The sequence below is a fragment of the Benincasa hispida genome, chromosome 12 (assembly GCF_009727055.1).
Source record: "Benincasa hispida cultivar B227 chromosome 12, ASM972705v1, whole genome shotgun sequence".
NCBI classification, from domain to species: Eukaryota; Viridiplantae; Streptophyta; class Magnoliopsida; order Cucurbitales; family Cucurbitaceae; genus Benincasa; species Benincasa hispida.
The window spans coordinates 49,651,051-49,671,117 of NC_052360.1; the positions used below are offsets into that span (position 1 = coordinate 49,651,051).

The window sequence follows — 20,067 nt, forward strand, 5'->3', positions numbered from 1 at the left end:
TGGGCATGTCATTGAACCAATATATGTAAGCAACTGGTATTATAATGAACTGCTGTTTTAATAACAAAATGATAAATCTACAGAACACTGAAATGAAAAAAGCAGCAATGATAATTAATAAAATACAGTACGCCATTGAAGACAGTAACACCTGAATGCATCAGACTATGGGAGATTGGATAAAGGTTGGACAATCAACGTGAAGCATTTATGAATCAAGATTCCAGTATTGAACTTGTAACTAAATCTAAAAGCACGGTATTAAGGATTGCATTAATTAGATCTCAATGTTTGTATCAAGTTATGAAATTTATTAATGTGGACTAAATTCTCGCTCGAGCATTACCAAATTGCTTACTAGTCAAGACATACACTCTTCAATCTCATGCTGATCAAGAGTAAAAGAGAACGAGGGTAATAAATGATTTGATTTTAGAATATAGTTACATATTTTGACGTTAAAATGATTTCCTTAAACTAATTTCAAACCTCAAAAGGCAAAACTGGTGCAGAAACTTACTTCTCTTCACATCATCCAGTGCTTTCGTTAATGAAACCTTCCTTGCGACCTTCGAACCCAGGGCGCATTAGTTTTTTCTCCCTCTTTGCAATCCGTTTCATCTTCTTGTCATGGATTTTCTGAGCTATGTTTTCTGATCTCTTTTGTTGTCTTTCTGCCTTCATCTTCTGGGTGGTTTCAATCCTGTCTTTCCATTTCTCGACGTTCTTCAGCTGCTGTTTCTTTTCCTTCCGTAAACTCTTCATCAGGCGCTGTGGATCATCATGAACTTTAACCCCAGCAGCTCTGCTTGTTGCTGCATTCCAAGAATGCTGCTTCAATATTATCTCGCCCTTTCCAGGATCTTTCTTTGCTTCCTCCAACTTTTTTGCCTTTTCGAGTTCCTTCAACTTAGAGAGTTTTCTCTTCTTATTCTTACCATGCTCTTCTTCAGTTCCTAGTTTAACATGACCAAATGCAAGCTCCTTGGAAGCCTCAACTACATTCCTCTCCATTTCGGCTTTGGAGAGGGTGGTGGCTGATTTCTTCTCATCAGGGTCGATTTCTCTCTTGCGTTTCTTCTTGATAACTTCCCTTCTTTCGTTTCTTTCATTTCTCTTCTTTTCCCTATTTGAACATCCTGTATTTCTGTTCACCCGGAATTCCTCAATTTTTTTATGAAGGCGTTGTCTTAGTTCTTCATATGTCACTGTCTGGTCATCGTTGAACCCAGATGCCATTGGCTTAACATCTTCTTCATCATCGTCACCTTCATTTTCCAAGCTCTCTTTAAGCAAATCAACGGTTGATTTAGAAGACTTTTCCGGATCCATACGATCTCTTCGTGCTTTCTTAATGTTTTCCTTTGATTCCTTCTTAGCTATAGCCTTTTCTTTCTTGCTAAGGCCCTGAAACCAAGGTTTTCCTTTTTCATCACTAGGTAGATAGAACCTTACCGGGATAAGCTCCACTAATTTGTCAAAGAGTAATGCATGGTTATGGATGATGGACTTCAGATCTACGCCAGAATTAGAAGCTGCAACAGTCTTCTGCTTTTTTTTCTTCACCTGAAACAATTTAATAAATAAGAAAGAGGGAAACGATAAGTAAAAAGAAAAAAAAAAAAAATATCTGAAAACAATTATGCTTCACCTCATTTCCCTTCATTTGCATAAAAACAAGTGAGCAATAGTCAACAAGGTATATATCAGATGGAGAAAAGTAAATTTTTTGGAAAAATAAATAAATAAATAAATAAAACAGTCAATTTTTACCTCTTTCTTTTTCTTATAGAAGGCATATGCACAATCTTTGAACAGAAGATTTTGCACATTCCTCCAAATTAATGGAGTTCCAAGCTTTTGTGGTTAGTTAACAAGCATTCGGTGAATTTACCTTCTAAAAAGAGTTTTTCCAATCTGGCTATAAATAAGGGTGTAATCCCTTTGGTTTGGGTTTGATTGTGATACTGAACTGATGGTCTAGAAAAGGAAAACAGAAGAAGAGATGGAGAGAACCAGAGAGCCCAGATCAAGAGATGAACAAGCAGATGCAAAAGGCTCAGTATGCTTGCCTGCCAGACTACCACATCTATTTTTATCTTCTAAAAAAGTTTGCACGTACGGTCCACCAGAAGATTAAAAAACCATGGCCCCTTGGGAAGGCTCCAATGTACGATGTCTATTAACATTAAGAATTCAAATCACGAATAGAAACCAGCAAAATTCAACCAGTCTCGAGATCCCAAGTTGAAATAAATGAGGAAGAGATGAATGTAAAGTGGTATAGAGACCAAGTGAGATGTGAAATAAATAAGCTTATCTGATACTTCCTCGACTCACAATCCGAGAGGACGAGCTGATCGTTGATCTAGCGAGAGAGGAGGGGGGAAAATGCTGGCACTAGGCATTTTTTAAGAAAAGATGCTAACTTATTTTGGGTTGGTTAGATTGATTCGTAAGCTTGTGTAACTCACTAAGATGGGATTCGAGGAATGGTCTCAGTAGATGAGAGCAAAACAGTGTCTCTTGAGCATGTAATCCATCATTTCCCCATCATAGAAATAATTAAACTAAAATGAGCACTCCAACTTTAAGCGAGAGTAACAACGAACCGAAATACATACAAAACTAATATCTTCAACGAGCTATATGCCAATTACTACCACAGTACTGTGAAGGGAAAAAAAAATCAAAATGTATCGGATTAATCACAATCTATCTAAGATGTATACCGAATAGCAACATTTCTAAAAATCAGTAAGAGAAGATGAGCATTGTCTTTCTTTCCAAGGATTATGAAGTGCAGTCCAAGAAAGAATATCAAAATTTAAATAAAACAAACACCATCACACGACTAAATAAATTACTTGTATCCTCAGAATCTAACAAGGCGCCATTAATTCCACAAGAAACGGAAGACCAAAGTCAACCCTCCCCCAAAAACGCAGGGCGATAGAGTTGAGAAGGCCGTTTTCTGCCATTAAAGAGAAAAGAGGAGAAGATTATACCTTTCTTTGGGAAGACGAAGCAACTTCCGGTTCAGTATCTGGCGCAGTCATCTTCAACCTCGGTTTCTACTTTCTTCGAAACTGAACATGCAGGAAAATTAGGGCAAAAAATTAAAAAGGAGATGCTCTGTTGCTATTTCTTTTCTTTGACCTCCTCGTGAACGAAGGTAATTTTTAAAAATATATACATATATAATTAGAGAAAAATTTTAAGTAATGAAGAAAAAAATGTCAAATAATTTACAAAAGTAGTAGAAAAGATTTTGTCTATCATATACTATTCTATCATTTATACACCTTAATAGATTTTTGTGGTTCTCTTACAAATTTGGTTGTCTTGTCTCAATAAAGTTTCTTATTTTTTTATTTCTAAAAATCCCCTCAAATAAAAGAGAAATGGTAGGAAATGTCTAAAATGGAAGGGTGATTTTGAAAAATGTATATCTTAAAAATTCTTTGAAAAATATATAATTTCTCTAATTGGTGACTTCTCTCACATTTGCCCTCCAACTATCTTGTAATCTATAGCTTGTATGGCTACTTTTTTTTGTTAAAAAACCTATTTTGATGATGATTTTTTTTAAAAAAATCATAAAATTTAATTTGATTTTCGAATTGAGATCCTCTACAAATTATATATATATATATATATATATATTATTTAAGTAAGTAAACTTAATTATTATCTCTAAATTATTTAATCATCTATAATTATAGATTATAGATTATTGAGTTTCATTTTTACATATTTTAAATCCCTTAAAACCATGTATGTCAATTCGAAAAGAAAGAGAAGTGAAAATTGATGTGCAACAACGCGAAGCCCCTTCTTTTTCATTGATCCAAGCATCTGTGTTAAATCATCTCAGAAAAGATGGAACTAAAAGATGATGGGATTAAAAGCTAATATGAGCGTAACTTAATTGACATAGTGCTCGTACCATCGACCTCGAGATTAGAGGTTCGATTCCACACTTTAATTACAATACTTAAAAAAAAAAAGGGAATAAAAGGCAAGAATTATGTTACATTATATTGTAATAAACGAAACAAAATGTATCTCCTAATTTCGTACCAACTACTTGAAAATTACATCTTCCTCTCATTCTTATTTTTTTTTTCTATATCAAAATATTTGTACCATAAACTCAATCTTTTAATTACAAGGTATTTTCGATTCGAGTTTTGAGATTATTTTGAATTTCGATCCATATGAAATTAATTTAAGTTCTATCTTCATGAATTATTTTTGAGAGCATGTCAATTATTTCCAAGAGTTTAGGTACATTGTTCTTAGAAAATCTTATTCCCACCAAAAGATTTAATTTGTTAGTACGAAGTAATTTGTGTGCACAATCAATATTTTATTTTCTAGTATACATAGTATTTACATATTCAATTGAGATGATACAAGGTATTTGTCTGTCCCAATCCCACACGTATTTATTTATTTTACAATAGTATTTAAGTTGTTTAGGATTGTATTTTAGTATAATGTATTTGTAAGTTGTTATATTGTATTTTAGTACACTGTGTTTGTGAGGCTTAGTCTTAGAAGACTTGAGTTGATAGTGGCACCAAATATAAGGTATTTATGTAATACTTAAATTTCAGTTATTATTATTAAATATTTGGAAATTGTGTAGTTACTTTTCTAAATTTGGTAGTTTTTAAGGTAAATTTCTATTATGATATTGTATTGTGACTATTATTTTATCTTAAATATTGGTTTTTAGAATTGTAGTTAGTTATTTTATTTAAAAGAATATTGTTGGCCAATGATTTTGTGCTTTTAGTTTAGTTAGTTTTAGATTATTAGATTTGATTTTGGCTAGTTTTTAATAGATTTGATGGTTAGTTATGGTTAGTTTGAATTTTTGAATTAGATTATGTATTTAAATATTGTGTAATTGTCAAGGGTGTATCAGTTCGCATCTTCAAATAATTATAGTGCATTTTAATTAAATAGTGCACGTTTAAATATTTTTGGAATAGAATTTGAGTTTAGACATTTTTTAAAATTTCCATTTAAAATTAGATATTTGTCCAACGGCTTAAAATAAAGTTTGTTGCCGGTTTGGTGTATTTCAACTTCTTCTAGATTCAAACTTGGGCTTGGGGTAGAACGGCCCATCTTATAATTTGGAACCACTGTCATTTGAAAAAATAGCAAATAATAAAATTCTTTTTAATTATGATAAAATGCCTATGTGTTTTTTTAAAATTCTAAAATACCCTCCACAATATCTAATATTATACCATAATTAAATTTTGGTCTTCCTATATTATAGCCTACAAAATCTCCCATATTTATTTCAATCTTGAGATAATATCAAATCTTTCTTTTCAAATCTCAATTTATCTCAATTTTCCATTTCTTTTCTCTCTTTTTTGTATTTTTTCAAATCTCATGTTATCCTTATTGTTCCAATTCTTCCTTTCTTTTTTCTTTTTTCTTTTTTATTTCTTTGGAATCTTATATCATCCTTATTATTTCATCTTATCTTTTTTTTTTCTTTTTTCTTTTTTTTTTTTTTATACAGTTATTTTGCTTCTTCTTTGAGATCTCAAAATACTGAAAATCAATGTGATAACACTTCCAATTTATTTTCTTCCTCAAAGTTTTTGTCTAAATACTTTTTAAAAACTTCTTTGTTGCTGATTTTCTTGGAGTGCAGTCATGATACATTTTCATGCTTCGAAATTCTTCACAAATTCTTTTCTAAACACCAAAGAAAATCTTGATAGTGAGAAATATTTGTTTTATCTTAATGGAATCTGCAAATTAGGATTGGAGTTGTTATTGTGATTCTTCAACGTATAGATATCGTATCACGCTTTGAACTCATCGTCTTATATATGAGAAATTTAGATGAAGGAACAAACCTTTCTAAACGAGCTTATTGGCCGGACAAAGTGCGATGGAGGCTTGACGAAAATAGAGATCCTTTCTTCTTCTTCTCTCTTTCTTTTTAAATGTTATTTTTCTTCAAATATCACTTTATTTTATAAAAAAAATCCTATTTAATTTTTATTTTTTTTATTATTTTTCTGCATTATCAAAGAACTTGTTGAGGATTTGTTATATTTTGTTGGGAATTTGTTCTATTTAACGATTCTGAACTATATAGAGCTTCAGTTCTAGATTATAAATACATAGTATTTATGTTCACATATGTTGTTGTCGTATAGTAGCTAGTATCGTTTAATGGTCACAATATCTATGTTCACACGCTTGTGTGGGTGTGGGGTAACTATATCAAGAACACCTTTTTTTTTCTTCATTTGAAAACATCGGATGAGATATGGGGTAAAGATATTATTTTGTTGAATGATTTTGAAAACATAATATATGCTATTGGTCTATATCCATGGACATAGAAATATATATCTAGTGAGAAAGTGCAGCTGTGGTTGTTTAATGTTGTTTAATGGAGTATACTCACAGTTAACGAATATTCATTAACTTCGTTAATGAGTGATATTTAAGAGATGATTTGAATGGTTCAAATTAATTTGAGGAAACCATATATTAATGTGATTAATAGACCTGATCTATAATCCAAATTAAAATGGATAGTAATATTTAAATATGATATTAATTCAAGTGAACTAGATTTACAAAAAATTATTTAATAGAGAGGTATTGTACATATACATACGTTGTTTATGAAACTTAAATATATATACCTACATTAAATTTAATTTAATGTATAAATAGTTAATTAATGTGCAAATTAAATTAAATAAGTATTATTTAATTGCATTAATTAATTAAATAAGTACTATTTAATTGATTGGACTAATTAATTAAATATGTACTTTAATTAATTAATTTTGGAAAAGAATAAGAAAAAGGATTAGGGAAATGCTCTTCTCTATATAAAGACCTCCCATGGTCCCTTTAGGAGACACAGACACTGATACTGATAATACACAAGACACAAGTGTTATTGTGCAAAATTTTCTCTAAGCCACAAAGAGAATCATCTCTACTCTTCAAAATTCTTTTCTCCTCTCACTCTCCCAATAGTTGGATACCACCTATCCTTCTATTAGAATCCTAAAAAATAACGAGATTACTCTCGTGTTAGTGTTCAAGATTGTTCAAGAAATTGTTTGTGATCAAGATCATTGGAGGAGTCGTTCGTTGGAACTTCGAGAGGATTGTTCGTGAAGCTTGGGAATCTACAAAGGTAAGAATGGTTCTAATCTTTTTCCCTAAAACATGCTATATTACGTGTTTATATTTTGTTTTAGTATACTGAAATTATTTATGTAAAAATCGAATTGCGGGATGCAAGCGTTCTCAACAAACACTTCCTGTAATGACCGGATCCTTACACATTATGATCCGACCACTACGAAATGCATACTTAGACTTTTTTATCATGAGATGAGTTCTGGTGAAAATTTCAAAGAACATATCTAAATTTTATTAATTAGATAGAAAACTATATAAAAAATTTTATTTATCAAAACACCAGGATCTATAAAACAATAGCGTGGTGGTACAAAATGCATATGCCTATAATAGTGAGTTTGATTGTTGGCCATTTGAGCGACGTCCAATTCTGCCATCTACGCTGTGTCCTTACCTACAAAGTCTGTAAAAATATAGGATGAGTATATAATATATCCAGTAAGTAGTTCGCACGTAGGGTAGTGACCAAATGCACAATCACAAGCAACATGTCATGAAAACATATGGTTGAGACCGAAAACGTATAATAACATGTGGTGGTCGGTTATGCTTCCAACATAAATCTCTCCACCCTGATAGGAAGATGAGGACCTAAGCAAAAACTAACCCATCTGATGATTAGCGGGTCATGCAGTCAGTAGGGCCAGAGTCGCATCCAACATCAACCATTAGCATAAACATAATATTGAACTAGAGGGGTGCAACCATACATACTCTGCTAGTCCCTAGCATAAACATAACGTAAGATTAGGCCTGAAGGGGTACAACCATACATGCCCTGCCAGCCCTGGAAGCATAAATTTGTCTGCCCTGATAGGAAGATGAGGACTTAAGTGGAAACTAACCCATCTGATGATTAGCGCGTCAAGCAGTCAGTAGGGCCAGAGTCGCATCCAACATCAACCATTAACATAAACGTACGATTAGACTGGAAGCATAACTTACACCTAATTAAAACTTGATTTTAACATAATCGTGAACAAACATAATGCATGGGGTCCCTTGTAGAGAAACATGTTTTAAACATGTAATGCAATATAACAATAACATAACCATGCAACATAATAAAGGTACACTACCATAGAACATTTAAAGAGAGGGGTAGATAAACTACTTACCTTGACTATGATCTAATTATTCCTCATTATTCTTTATAATTTGATCAGTAGACTTTCCCTTTTTAAACTAGAAGGAAATTTGGGAAGAAATTTGGGCAGCACCTTACCCGAGCTTTTCTCTTTTAACCTCACAGAACTTCCTCACTCACACTTATTTTTTCACACGATTCTTTGTTACTTAGATTTGTTTGAGAATGGGTTAAATCTTCGGCAAAGGATCCTATTTATAGTAGTTTTCAGCTCTTCTCAGTGTGACAAATCATCCTACAAGTGTCTTCTTTAAAATTACTTAGGGTTTAAGGATTCCTCTCAATAAGACACCTAATCTTGGCAACGTTTACCCTTACATCATCATTCTTTGTTTGTATTCAATTTTAGGGGTTTTCCATGTATAATCTATAAGATCGTGGCCAAATTCAACACATAATCCATGCTTCTGTCCAAATCTCACTCTCTTTGTTCTTAGAATCTCGCTCTCTCCAGCTTTCTCGCTGGTTTGGCTCTCGCGACTCTCGCTGGTCTTGCTCTCGCTCTTGCTTTCGCTCTCGCTCCCGCTCATGCTCTCGCTGTCGCTCTCGCTCCCGTTCTCTCCTACTGTCTCGCTAAGAATCTCGCTCTCTTTACTCTCGCTCTCTCCAATGTTCTCTCCAATCTCGCTAGTTTTCACGCGTGGTTACCTTCACTGCTTGTGGATTCCACTTCCTCTTCTTAACTCTTTCAAATTTTAAGAGTATATGGGCAATTAATTCACACCAATTCTTCCAATGAGTAGTGCCCAAACAAAAGTTATGTACTGCCTGTTGTCTCCTGAATTAGTTAGCATCCAACTTCCAATTAATCCTCATTGATTTTGCTCCCTTATTCATTATTTTTGGATAATGAATAAATTTCCAATTAATCCAATAAATTTTCAATTTCCAATTATTCATTTTTTTCCTTCTAAATTTTCACCCCTTTAAATAAAATTTCGTCTTGCTTATTTGACATTTAATTTTCTGTATGCGTAAAAATCTGGGTCATTACACTTCCATTATGGGATTCGATCCCTTCAAACCTTGAATCTTAGTTTATTGGTTTTACGGGTTAATGCTACTAAATGTTAAATAAAATTCTTCTGACTTTATTAGATAAATAAATTGTCTGTACATTACAATTACAAACTACAAGACCCATGAGATTTAGAACATCAACCCCAACATTTACAAATTCCTTCACATATTAAATATGCAAAGGAGTCTGCATTTGAAAGTTGAGCAATACAAAAGGTTGCTCTGGAAAAAAAATCTCCCCTATCCCTCCCACTCTTTTGCTTTCACACTTAGAGAAAAAAATTCTTTGACGAAAATTACATTTCTTCCCTTGACTTTCAAAAAAGATCCCACCATCCTCCTTGTCCAAAAAGAATAGCAGAGAAGGCTTGTGGTCGTGTCTTGCTCGTGGTCTTAAGTTCATGATCTTACTATTTATTCATGACTGGAGAAAATCTTTGAAGAGGTTCTACAAAGGTAAATTAATCTTCATCTCTCCTTGATAAACAACATGTTTAATCTATTTTTATTAATTCTGCAAAGTCTTTTCTCTCAATTCAAAAACAAAAGCAATAAAATGCTTTCGCATTGGGATTCAATCTCTTTATAGAGCGACCCGTGTTACCGGCTTAATAAGCCTACCATCTTGGGGACTTGTCCAAGTAGGGAGTTGGGAACATAACTATACAAGATGAATTCTCTCCTTCCCATCTTTAGGGTATGTAGATAAATTGCTCTCTTAAGTGTTGATTTTGGGTCTTAAATAATGAGACCTCACCCTTTCATGGCCCTGAGAGATTTGGTTTACAATTGGACTATAAAATGGTAATTTGACCCAGTCACAGTTACGAGCAGTGCATGAAAGGTCGACTTACTGGTAATGGTTATATCCATGGACACAGAAATATTCTACCGTGTGAAGAATGCAATTGTGGGTCTTTAATGGAGCCACACACAGTTATTGATTAGTTTAATTAATTAACCTCAAATCATTGGAGCTTATAGTCTATAGGTCCAATAGATTCTCTGCTAGTTCACTAAAGGTAAAACAAGGATTAATTTAGTTTTGCAAAAAAAAAAAAAAAAATTGAGTTATTCAAATTTAACAAGGGTGTGCATTAATTGTATAAATTACATTAATATAATGTATAGAGATATGTTATAATATATAGTTAATTTTGAATTGGTTTAAAAATTAAACTAATTTTGAATTGGTTTAAAAATTAAACTAATTTTGAATTGGTTTAAAAATTAAACTTTATAATATGAGAGTATTAATGTTTGGATAAGATTCAAACAAGCCACTTTTGCAGCTCTGCCCGGTAGAAAAAGTGGAACTCGAATAGTTGTCTGATAAAGGAAGGCAGTGCCAGTTCCGATCGAAGGAATAGGGGACATATAAGGGAATTATATGTCAGTTGTATTAGTTAACATAATGTATATAGATACATTATAAAGTTAATTTCGAATTAGACTCAAAATTAAACTATATAATATGAGAGAATAATATATTTGAATAAGATTCAAATATTAAATAATATGAATGAGATTCATATTTAGATTCATATTTATACTATAGATTAAGAGAGAGAAATACATTTGAATATGATTCAAATGTAATATTAATTAAATATATAATATTTAATTAATTTATATTTAATTGATTAGATTAATTAATATTTACTTAAATTAGATTAAATATGATTTAATTTAACTTTAGTTAAATTGTAACTCTCCATGGTTAAGGGAAGTTAAAGATTAGTTAAGGGAAGTTAAAGATTAGTTAAGGGAAGTTAATACGTAATTTACTTTCCTCTCTCTAAAAAAGGTCCAGAAGAATGTATTCTTAGGGTTGAATTAATGATCTCCATCTACTCTCAAGAGTTTTTTTTGTAAGTTTTCTCTCAATTACACTCAATCACTAACTCTTTAACAATTCTTTCAACATAACTGAGGAAAAATGTTTTCTCACAAGAGGATTATTCTTCCTCTTAGTATTCCAAAAAGTTGATTCCCACAAACTTAATCCTTGCCAGAGAATCATGAATAATCTGTTTATTTCCACCATGCTCAATCTGTTTATTCTTTTAATTCTGAGAACAATCTTTTCTCCCAAATTCAAAGACAAAATCGATAAAACGCTTCTGCATTAGGATTTAATCCCTTCAATTATAAGCTCCAATGATTCAAAATTAATTCATTAATCAACCTTCATTAACTATGAGGCAAACTACTATAGACCAATAGTTGCACTCTTATGCACTATAAGACATGTTGCATTCATGGATATAACCATTACACATAAGTCGATCATTCACAAGTTGTTCATTATTACTACTAGGTCAAAAGTCCATTTTACCCCTATAATTACCTTTATATCCTTAAGTACCATTGATCCCCTAATGAACAATTTGTTTATGGTCTAACCATAAACTAAGTCCCCCTCGGGCCAATGAGAGGGTGGGCTCCATTGTTCAAGTCTCAAAGTCAACTCTTAAGAGAACTACTCATCTACTTACCCTACACCGGAAGGAGTAAATTCTATCTTCTGAAATTACGTTCCAACTCCCTATATGGTAGGTTTATTGAATCAACGACTCAAGCCATTCTCACCCATGCAAATCAAACGACGAGTCTCATAGGCAGGAGTTCATAACTCACTCAAGATTAAGATCGAGTTACATATGATCATTATGTTAAATATCTCTTCAATTAATGAAGTTATAAAGAGAGATTAATTATTTAGCGATACAGTCTTATACAAACTTTTTGTATAGGATACTCCCACTCACATGTCTCCACATGAGCGATGGATTACATTGTATGTAACACTTACAAAGTGGGTCGTATCCATAGTATCACCAGGATAAGGCACCCAATCTTATCCATATACTATAGACCCTTTAGGTTATTACTTGAACATGATCCATTTGTATATCAACTACATATTGTTCAAGTTTCATGTAAATAACTTTGTATTTTGTTTATTGGATTGAGTTATGTAATATTAAGACATAAAATAAAATAGCAATTATTTTATTAATAATCAGTAAATTTATTTACAACCCACGAGTCTAAGGCATAAAACCCTATTGAGGATTGTGCCCTAAATCTCGTAGTTTGTCATGTATAAACGAAAATCATTTATTTAACAAAATAAGGAGTTATTTTATTTGACATTTAGACTTGTATATCTCAATCCAATAAATTAAAATCCGAGGCTATTTTATGTAACTTAAACATGCATGTGATTGACATACAGATGGATCATGTTTAAGTAATAACCTAAATGGTCTATAGTACATAGATAAGATCAGGTGCCTTATGCTAGTGACACTATGGATACTACCCACTTTATAATTGTTACAAAAGTTGTAAAATGTTACAAATGATTTGATCCTAATAATTCATGTGGAGACATGCGAGTGAGATAAACCTATACAAAGATTTTGTATAAGACCGAACCGTGAAATGATTAGTCTCTCTTTATAAAGTCGTTCAGAGATTAATATTTCATAGAATGACCTCAACCTTAATCTTGAGTGAGTTATGAACTTCTGTCTATGAGGACAATCCTTTAGCCTATATGAGTGAGAGTGGTTAGATTCTCCGACTCAATAAGCCTACATTTTGGGATTTGTCCTAGTAGGGAGCTGGGAACATAACTACACAAGATGGAATCCCCTCCTTCCCGTCTTTAGGGTAAATATATGAATTGCTCCCTTAAAGGCTGATTCCGAGTTTTGAACATTGACGCCTCTTCCTCTCACTGGCTCAAGAGAGATTAGTTTATAGTTGGACTATAAATTATTTGTTCAAACAGTTTGTTTATTAAAGGGATCAGTGGTACTTAAGAAGTTAGATTTAACTACATGGATAAAACGGTAATTTGATCAGTTGTAGTTATGAGCGATTCGTGAAGGGTGGACTTACTGTTGATTGATTTATCCATTGACACAAAAATATATCTATAGTGCGAAGAGTACATCGGTGAGTCTTTAGTGGAATGACCTACAATTAATGAATGTTGATTAATTTAATTAAAAATATTAATTAATTAATCTCATATCATTGGAGCTTCTACTTTGTAGGTCCACAAGGTTCTCTTGCTAGCTTACTAAGGGTGAAAAAAGAATCAATTAATTTTGGATTAATTTCAATTGTTCAAATGAAATAAGGAAATTAATTGTATAAGATACAATTAATATAATGTATATAGATACATTATAACATAAAGTTAATTTTGAATAAGATTCAAAGTTATACTTTATAATATATTAGATATAAATATTTTGAATAAGATTCAAATATTAATAATGTGAATGAGATTCATATTAAAACTATAAGTTATTGAGAGAATGTTATTTGAATATGATTCAAATAAAATTAAATATATAATTAATTCTTCGTAAATATTCATTTATTTATTAATATATTAAATTTTAGTTTAATATATAAATTATTTAAATTTAAAATAATAACTCCCATTGGGAGTTATTGTGAGTTGGTGGAGGTGAGTTTTAACTCCCTCTCCAACCAACTCACTCTCACATAAAAGAAAAGGGGAAGATTTGTTTTTTATTAGTATTTTTCCAATGCATAGATCACAAACAATCAAAGAGAAGTGTTCTCTCTGAGTATTTGATATTTTCCCCCAAACCGCTCTCATACAAATCTCTCCCTAACAAATTAAGAAGCTCACACATTCTTGATTTTTATCCTAGGAATAGCAAGAAAACCAAGTGGTAATGTCACCTGTTTGTGACTTGTTTGTTCATGAGAGGCATTTTTCAATTCGAGGGAGATCTTGTGTTCATGTTGTTCTATTTCGAGGAGATGAATTATGAGAAAAAAGTCTACAAGGATTAATTCTTCTCATCCTTTTCTCTCTAAAAGCATGGTGTAATTTATAAATGTTTATCCTGTTCTTCTATAATTTCTCTATTTTTTCGAGTTTTACAAATTGAATTATATTGGCACATGTGTTGTCATGCTTCCGCTTAGAATTCCATTCCTTCAAACCCAACACCCAATTCTATTGTTCTAAGTCGACATCATCCAAGTAATGTGGCACAACCTCATTTCGAAATCCATGTAGTTCTTCCCAAAACATATGGAATTCAGATTCTCTATATGCCTACATGCATTGTAGTAGACCTTTAGAATTGTCTTGTCCTTGAAGTTTGTTGTGACGTTGTTCTTGTTGGGATTAATATCTTAAAGCTTTTAGATTTTTAATAAACATTTTCTTGTTAATTAATAAAATAAGTTGCTATTTCATTTTGTATTTTTCATAACATAATCCAATATTATGAAAAATTCAAGGTTATTATATTTTATCTTGAACAATATGTGGTTGACATACAAGTGAATCATGTTTAAGTAATAACCTCAAGGGGTCTATAGTATAAGGATAGGTTGGGCGTCTTATCCTGGTGATATTATGGATACGACCCACTTTGTAATCATTACAAATAATTAGATCCAAATTGTTCGTGTGAAGACATACGAATGGGAGTATCCTATATAAAGAGTTTTATAAAACTAGACCGCAAAATATTTAATCTCTCTTTATAAATCTGTTCAATGAAAATGTTAATATTTTGTAGGATAATTATATGTGACCCAATCTAAATCCTGAGTGAGTTATGAACTCTTACCTACGAGGGATCATCCTTTGATTTGTATGGGTGAGAGTGACATGTGTAGATTAAATAGAGAGCTGGGAACATAATTTCACAAGATGGAAATCATATCTTCCCATATAGGAAAATTAGATGAGTAGTTCCCTTAAGTGATGATTTTGAGATTTGAAAAATTGGGCCCATCCTTTCACTGGCCCAAGAGAGACTTGATTTATAGTTGTACCATAAACAAATTGTTCAATAGAGGATCAGTTGCACTAACAGAGAAAAAGTGATTATAGGGTTAAAACGAATATTTGACCTGTTGAGATCGGTGTCTTAATTCTCCCGGAGTCTTGTTATTTTGTAAAGATACACATTGTTCAATGAATAAAATAAGTGTTATTTAATTTTGGCATTTACTCATATCCAATAAACAAAGCTCATTGGTTATCTTATGTGAACTTAAGCATGTATAAGTGATATACAAGTGGATCATGCCTTAAGTGATAACCTAAATATGTCTGTAGTATAAGGATTAAGGTGGGATACTTGATCCTAGTGACACTACGGATACGACTCGCTTTGTAGATGTTTGCAAGTATTGTAAACTACTACAGATGGTAGATCCTGACCACTCATGTGGAGACGTGGAGCGAAGGTGTCCTATACAAAGAGTTTGTATAAGACCTGGATCACGAGATGACTAGACACTGTATATAACGCCATTGATACTAGAGACTTGCATCTCACCTAAATGACCATAGATGACACGACCTCAATCTTGAGTGTTTTGGGAACTCCTGCCTTTGAGGGCGGTCCTTTGATTAGTATGGGCGAGAGTGGCCAGATTGGCAACTCAACATGCCTACACTTTTGGGGACTTGTTTGATCTGGGAGCTGGGAACTCAATCCACAATATGAATTCATTCCTTTCCCGAAGCAGGGATAAGTAGAGAGATTGCTCCCTTAAGGGCTGATTCCGGGGCTTGAACATAGTAGCCACAGCTTCCCTTTGGAAGAGAAGACTCGGTTATAGTAGGACTATGCCTTATATTCATTAGAGGGATCATTGGTACTTAAGGAGACAGATGTAACTATAGGGGCATAACGGTTATTGGCCCAGCTGTACTTATAAGCGATCTATGAAGGGTTGTCGCATTGCTGATTGGTTAAGATGGACACATAATATATTTGTGGTAAGGAGAGTTCAGCTGTTGATCTTTAGTGGAGTGTCTGACAGTTAACGGATGGTGGATCCCGTGACTAAAGAGTTTAGTCAGTTATTCACGTACCGTTGAAGCTTCGAGCTATAGGTCCATGAGGTCCCCTTGGTAACTCAATGGATTTAGTTGAGGATAAGTTGTAACGACCGGATCCTTACACATTATGATCCGACCGCTACGACATGCATACTTAGACTTTTCTATCATGAGATTGGATTTTGGTGAAAATTTCAAAGAACATATCTAAATTTTATTAATTAGATAGAAAAACATATATAAAAAGTTTATTTATCAAAACTCCAGGATCCATAAAACATAGCGTGGTGGTACAAAATGCATATGCCTATAATAGTGAGTTTGATTGTTGGCCATTTGAGCGACGTCCAATTCTGCCATCTACGCTGTGTCCTTACCTACAAAGTCTGTAAAAATATAGGATGAGTATATAATATATCCAGTAAGTAGTTCGCACGTAGGGTAGTGACCAAATGCACAATCACAAGCAACATGTCATGAAAAAATATTGGTTGAACCGAAAACGTATAATAACATGTGGTGGCTCGGTTATTGCTTCCAACATAAATCTCTCCACCCTGATAGGAAAGATGAGGAACCTAAGCAAAAACTAACCCATCTGATGAATTAGCCGGTGTCATGCAGTTCAGTAGGGCCAGAGTCGATCCAACATCACACCATTAGATCATCTAAACATAATATTGAACTGAGGGGTGCAAACCATCATATACTCGCTTTCAGTCCCTAGCATATAACATAACGTAAAGTAATTAGGCCTGAAGTGAGAGGTACAACCATACTGCCTGCAGCCCCTGGAAGCACATATAATTTGTCCTATTTGCCCGATAGGGGAAGATGTAGGATTAAGATGGACTTACCCTTCCCTGATGATTAGCGCTGTATAGCAGGTCAGTAGGGGCCAGAGTTCGCATCCAAACTCAACACCATTAACCATAAACGTACGAGAGACTGGAAGCATAACTTCTAATTTTAAAACTTGATTTTAACATAATCGTGAACAAACATAATGCATTGGGGTCCCTGTCATGAGAACATGTTTTAAACATGTAATGCACATATTAATAATTAAAACATTAATCATGCAAATAATAAAGGTACACTACATATATAGAACACTTAAAGAGAGGGTGAGATTAAACTACTTACCTTGACTTTGATCTATTATTGCTTATTATTCTTTATGATTTGATTAGTAGAGCCTTTACCCTTTTTAAAATCAAAAGAAGAAATTTTGGGCAGCACCTTACCGAGTTTTCTCTTTAATCTCACAAAACTTCCTCTTTTCACACTTACTTTTCACACGATTCTTTGTACTCAGATTTGTTTGAGAATGGGTTAAATCTTTTCGGCACAAATGTTGTATTATATTAGTAGTTTTTCAGCTCTTCTCAGTCCTGTGACAATCATCCTACATGTGGCTTCTTTAGAATTACTTAGTGTTAAGGATTTCCTCTCAATAAGACACCTAATTTGTCTTGGCTAACGTTTGCCTTACTCATCATCTTTGTTTGTATTCAATTTTAGGGTTTTTCCATGTATATTAATCTATAAAAGGATCGTTGGCAAATTCACGCATAATCACGCTTCGTCGAAAATCTCCGGCTCTCTTTTGTTTCTCAGAATCTTCGCTCTTTCCAGCTTCTTGCTGGTATTGTTCTCTCGCGGCTTTTCGCTCTACGCTCTCGCTTCACTGGACTTGTCGCTCTCGCCTTCTCGCTGGTCTCGGCTCTCGCTTCTCGCTCTCCACTCCTGCTCTTTCCTACTTGTCTCCGCTAAGAAATTTCGCTCTCTTTACTTCTCGCTCTCTCTCTAATTGTTCCTCCAATCTCGCTAAGTTTTCACGTTCGTGGTTGCCTTCACTGTTTGTGGATTCCAACTTTTCCTCTTTTTAACTCTTTCAAATGTTGAGATATGCAGGACAATTGAATGCACCATCCAATTCTTTCAATTGAGTAGTGTTCAAACAAAGGCTTATCTTACTCGCCCATCTGTCTCCTGAATTAGCTAGCTACTTCAATCCTACATGCATCGACTGTACCAGTTACATACCAACTCGCAACAGCTTGTCAATTAACTAACTGTCTGCTCCTTCATTCATATTTATTTATTTATTTATTTTTGGATAATGAATAAAATTCCATTTCCAATTATTCTTTTTTTTTCTCCTTCTCTAAATTTTCACCCCTTTAAATAAAATTTCGTCATGCTTATTATTTGACATTTAATTTCCTGTATTGCATTACAAATCTGGATCGTTAATTTACCCCCCTTAAGAACTTTCGTCCTCGAAGTTCTGGTTTCTTAAAAGATTTGAAGGGTATTTGTCTTTCATCTTCTTTCCTTCTCGTTCCCTGTAGCTTCTCTCCACTTGCTTGATTTTTCCAGAGAACCGATCACTAAACTCTAATCATCCAATTTACAAACGACTATCTTCTCTCTTGATAGGATGCAAACCGGAGTCTTCTCAATTTCCAGTTTTCACTTATTTGGTAAGACGGAGAATTTTCATAATTATTACTACGTGTGATGGTAGTTCAAACACGTAATTATCGAAGCATCGATACATGACGACATTAATGTATATGCAGGAAAAGTGAGGGTGTAATGCTCTAATCGGTAATGCTACTTGACCAATACGTATCTAATTAATTGTCATAAGGGTCCAATAAAAGCGAGGTTTAAGACTTGCCTTTGACCATTATTCAGAAAATTGCTTTAATAATCCTTTCTTGTTAGTAGCTTACTTTTAGAATACGTGAACTCTATTTTGAATTCCTCAATTCTTCTGTCGATTATTAGTCATAATTTCTCTCTATATCTCTTTGTGCGCATTACACTTTTTTTTACTCGAATTTGAGCATTGAATGAATGTCGTACCTAGGCATAAATCAATTGTTCGTCCCTGATTTAACATCGGCCACGTGTTAGGAGTGCCCCGAACTTCTCCGAGCTAGAATTGCAGTCTTCTTCAGCAGTACAAAAGACTTCGATAGGGAGCCTAAGCCGAATTGTCGCTTTCCGCGAATAACTATATATTTATACAGCACAAATCTATAAGGGATGTATTTGCTGGAAGTAACCCATGCTCCAGTAAATCCAAGCAGCACATGCCCTTCAAACATCTCTACTAGGAATTGTATTTAACTCGTCTGTGAGGATGCATACAGTTGATGGATAGGAGAGTTGGTGCGCTGTAATATAAGCTTGTGTATCCCCTTGATTTCTGCAAACTTTCAATCCATGCAATAACCGGTAATCGAACTGATACAACAGAATGATTAGGGTCTCGATAACCCAATTGTATTAGATCGATTACGCGATGAGCTCATGGAAGACTTATTATGACGAAAATCTTGAGTACGCGAAGGTTAAAGTAGTTGAGTGGCTTTTGCATGGTAGAAGTGGGACCGATTGGTGAGTCGATCTACGAATCATCCAAATGAGTGTGTGTGCCTGGTAATATTTTTAGGGAGTCTGAATGAATCCATAGAAATATGTTCCATTTCCATTGCTGGAGAGCATTTTAGAGGCTGAGGATTGCGTTGTGGTAGTATTACCACATAGAAGCTGCTTCACATGTTGAGAAACCAAACAATTGTAGCTCTATCACATAGTCAGCTATAGCAGTGACTTTTGATGTTCGTTGATTTTTTCGATGTTAGTAGCACCAGTAAATGTTGCTATTCAAGTCTCGATACAGATCATAGGTGACTACCCATGAATGTTATTGAAAGCATGATTCATGAGCTTCCTTCAGTATTTGTCTATTCTTTGATTTCTTCATCATCTGGTAACACATAGAATGCCACGGTAGAGGAGTGCA

At 33.5% G+C, this 20,067-nt stretch overlaps 1 protein-coding gene across 1 annotated transcript; it reads right to left on the reverse strand.

Moving 5' to 3' along the window:
* Window positions 1-290: 290 nt before the first annotated feature.
* Window positions 291-3,215, reverse strand: LOC120067102 (ribosomal RNA-processing protein 14-C-like). The gene is made up of 2 exons (XM_039018514.1): window positions 3,009-3,215; window positions 291-1,566 (listed from the first exon to the last, which is right to left on the reverse strand). Exons 1-2 carry the CDS (start codon window positions 3,057-3,059, stop codon window positions 532-534), a joined length of 1,086 nt encoding a protein of 361 aa, XP_038874442.1. The 5' UTR covers window positions 3,060-3,215; the 3' UTR covers window positions 291-531.
* Window positions 3,216-20,067: the final 16,852 nt, after the last annotated feature.

What these genes read in the sequence shown, in the direction of transcription:
- LOC120067102 (XM_039018514.1), bottom strand. Translation starts at nt 3,059, where the DNA reads ATGACTGCGCCAGATACTGAACCGGAAGTTGCTTCGTCTTCCCAAAGA. An exon ending in CTTCGTCTTCCCAAAGAAAG is followed by an intron (nt 1,567 to 3,008) that starts GTATAATCTTCT and finishes AAATTGTTTCAG; the next exon opens with GTGAAGAAAAAAAAGCAGAA.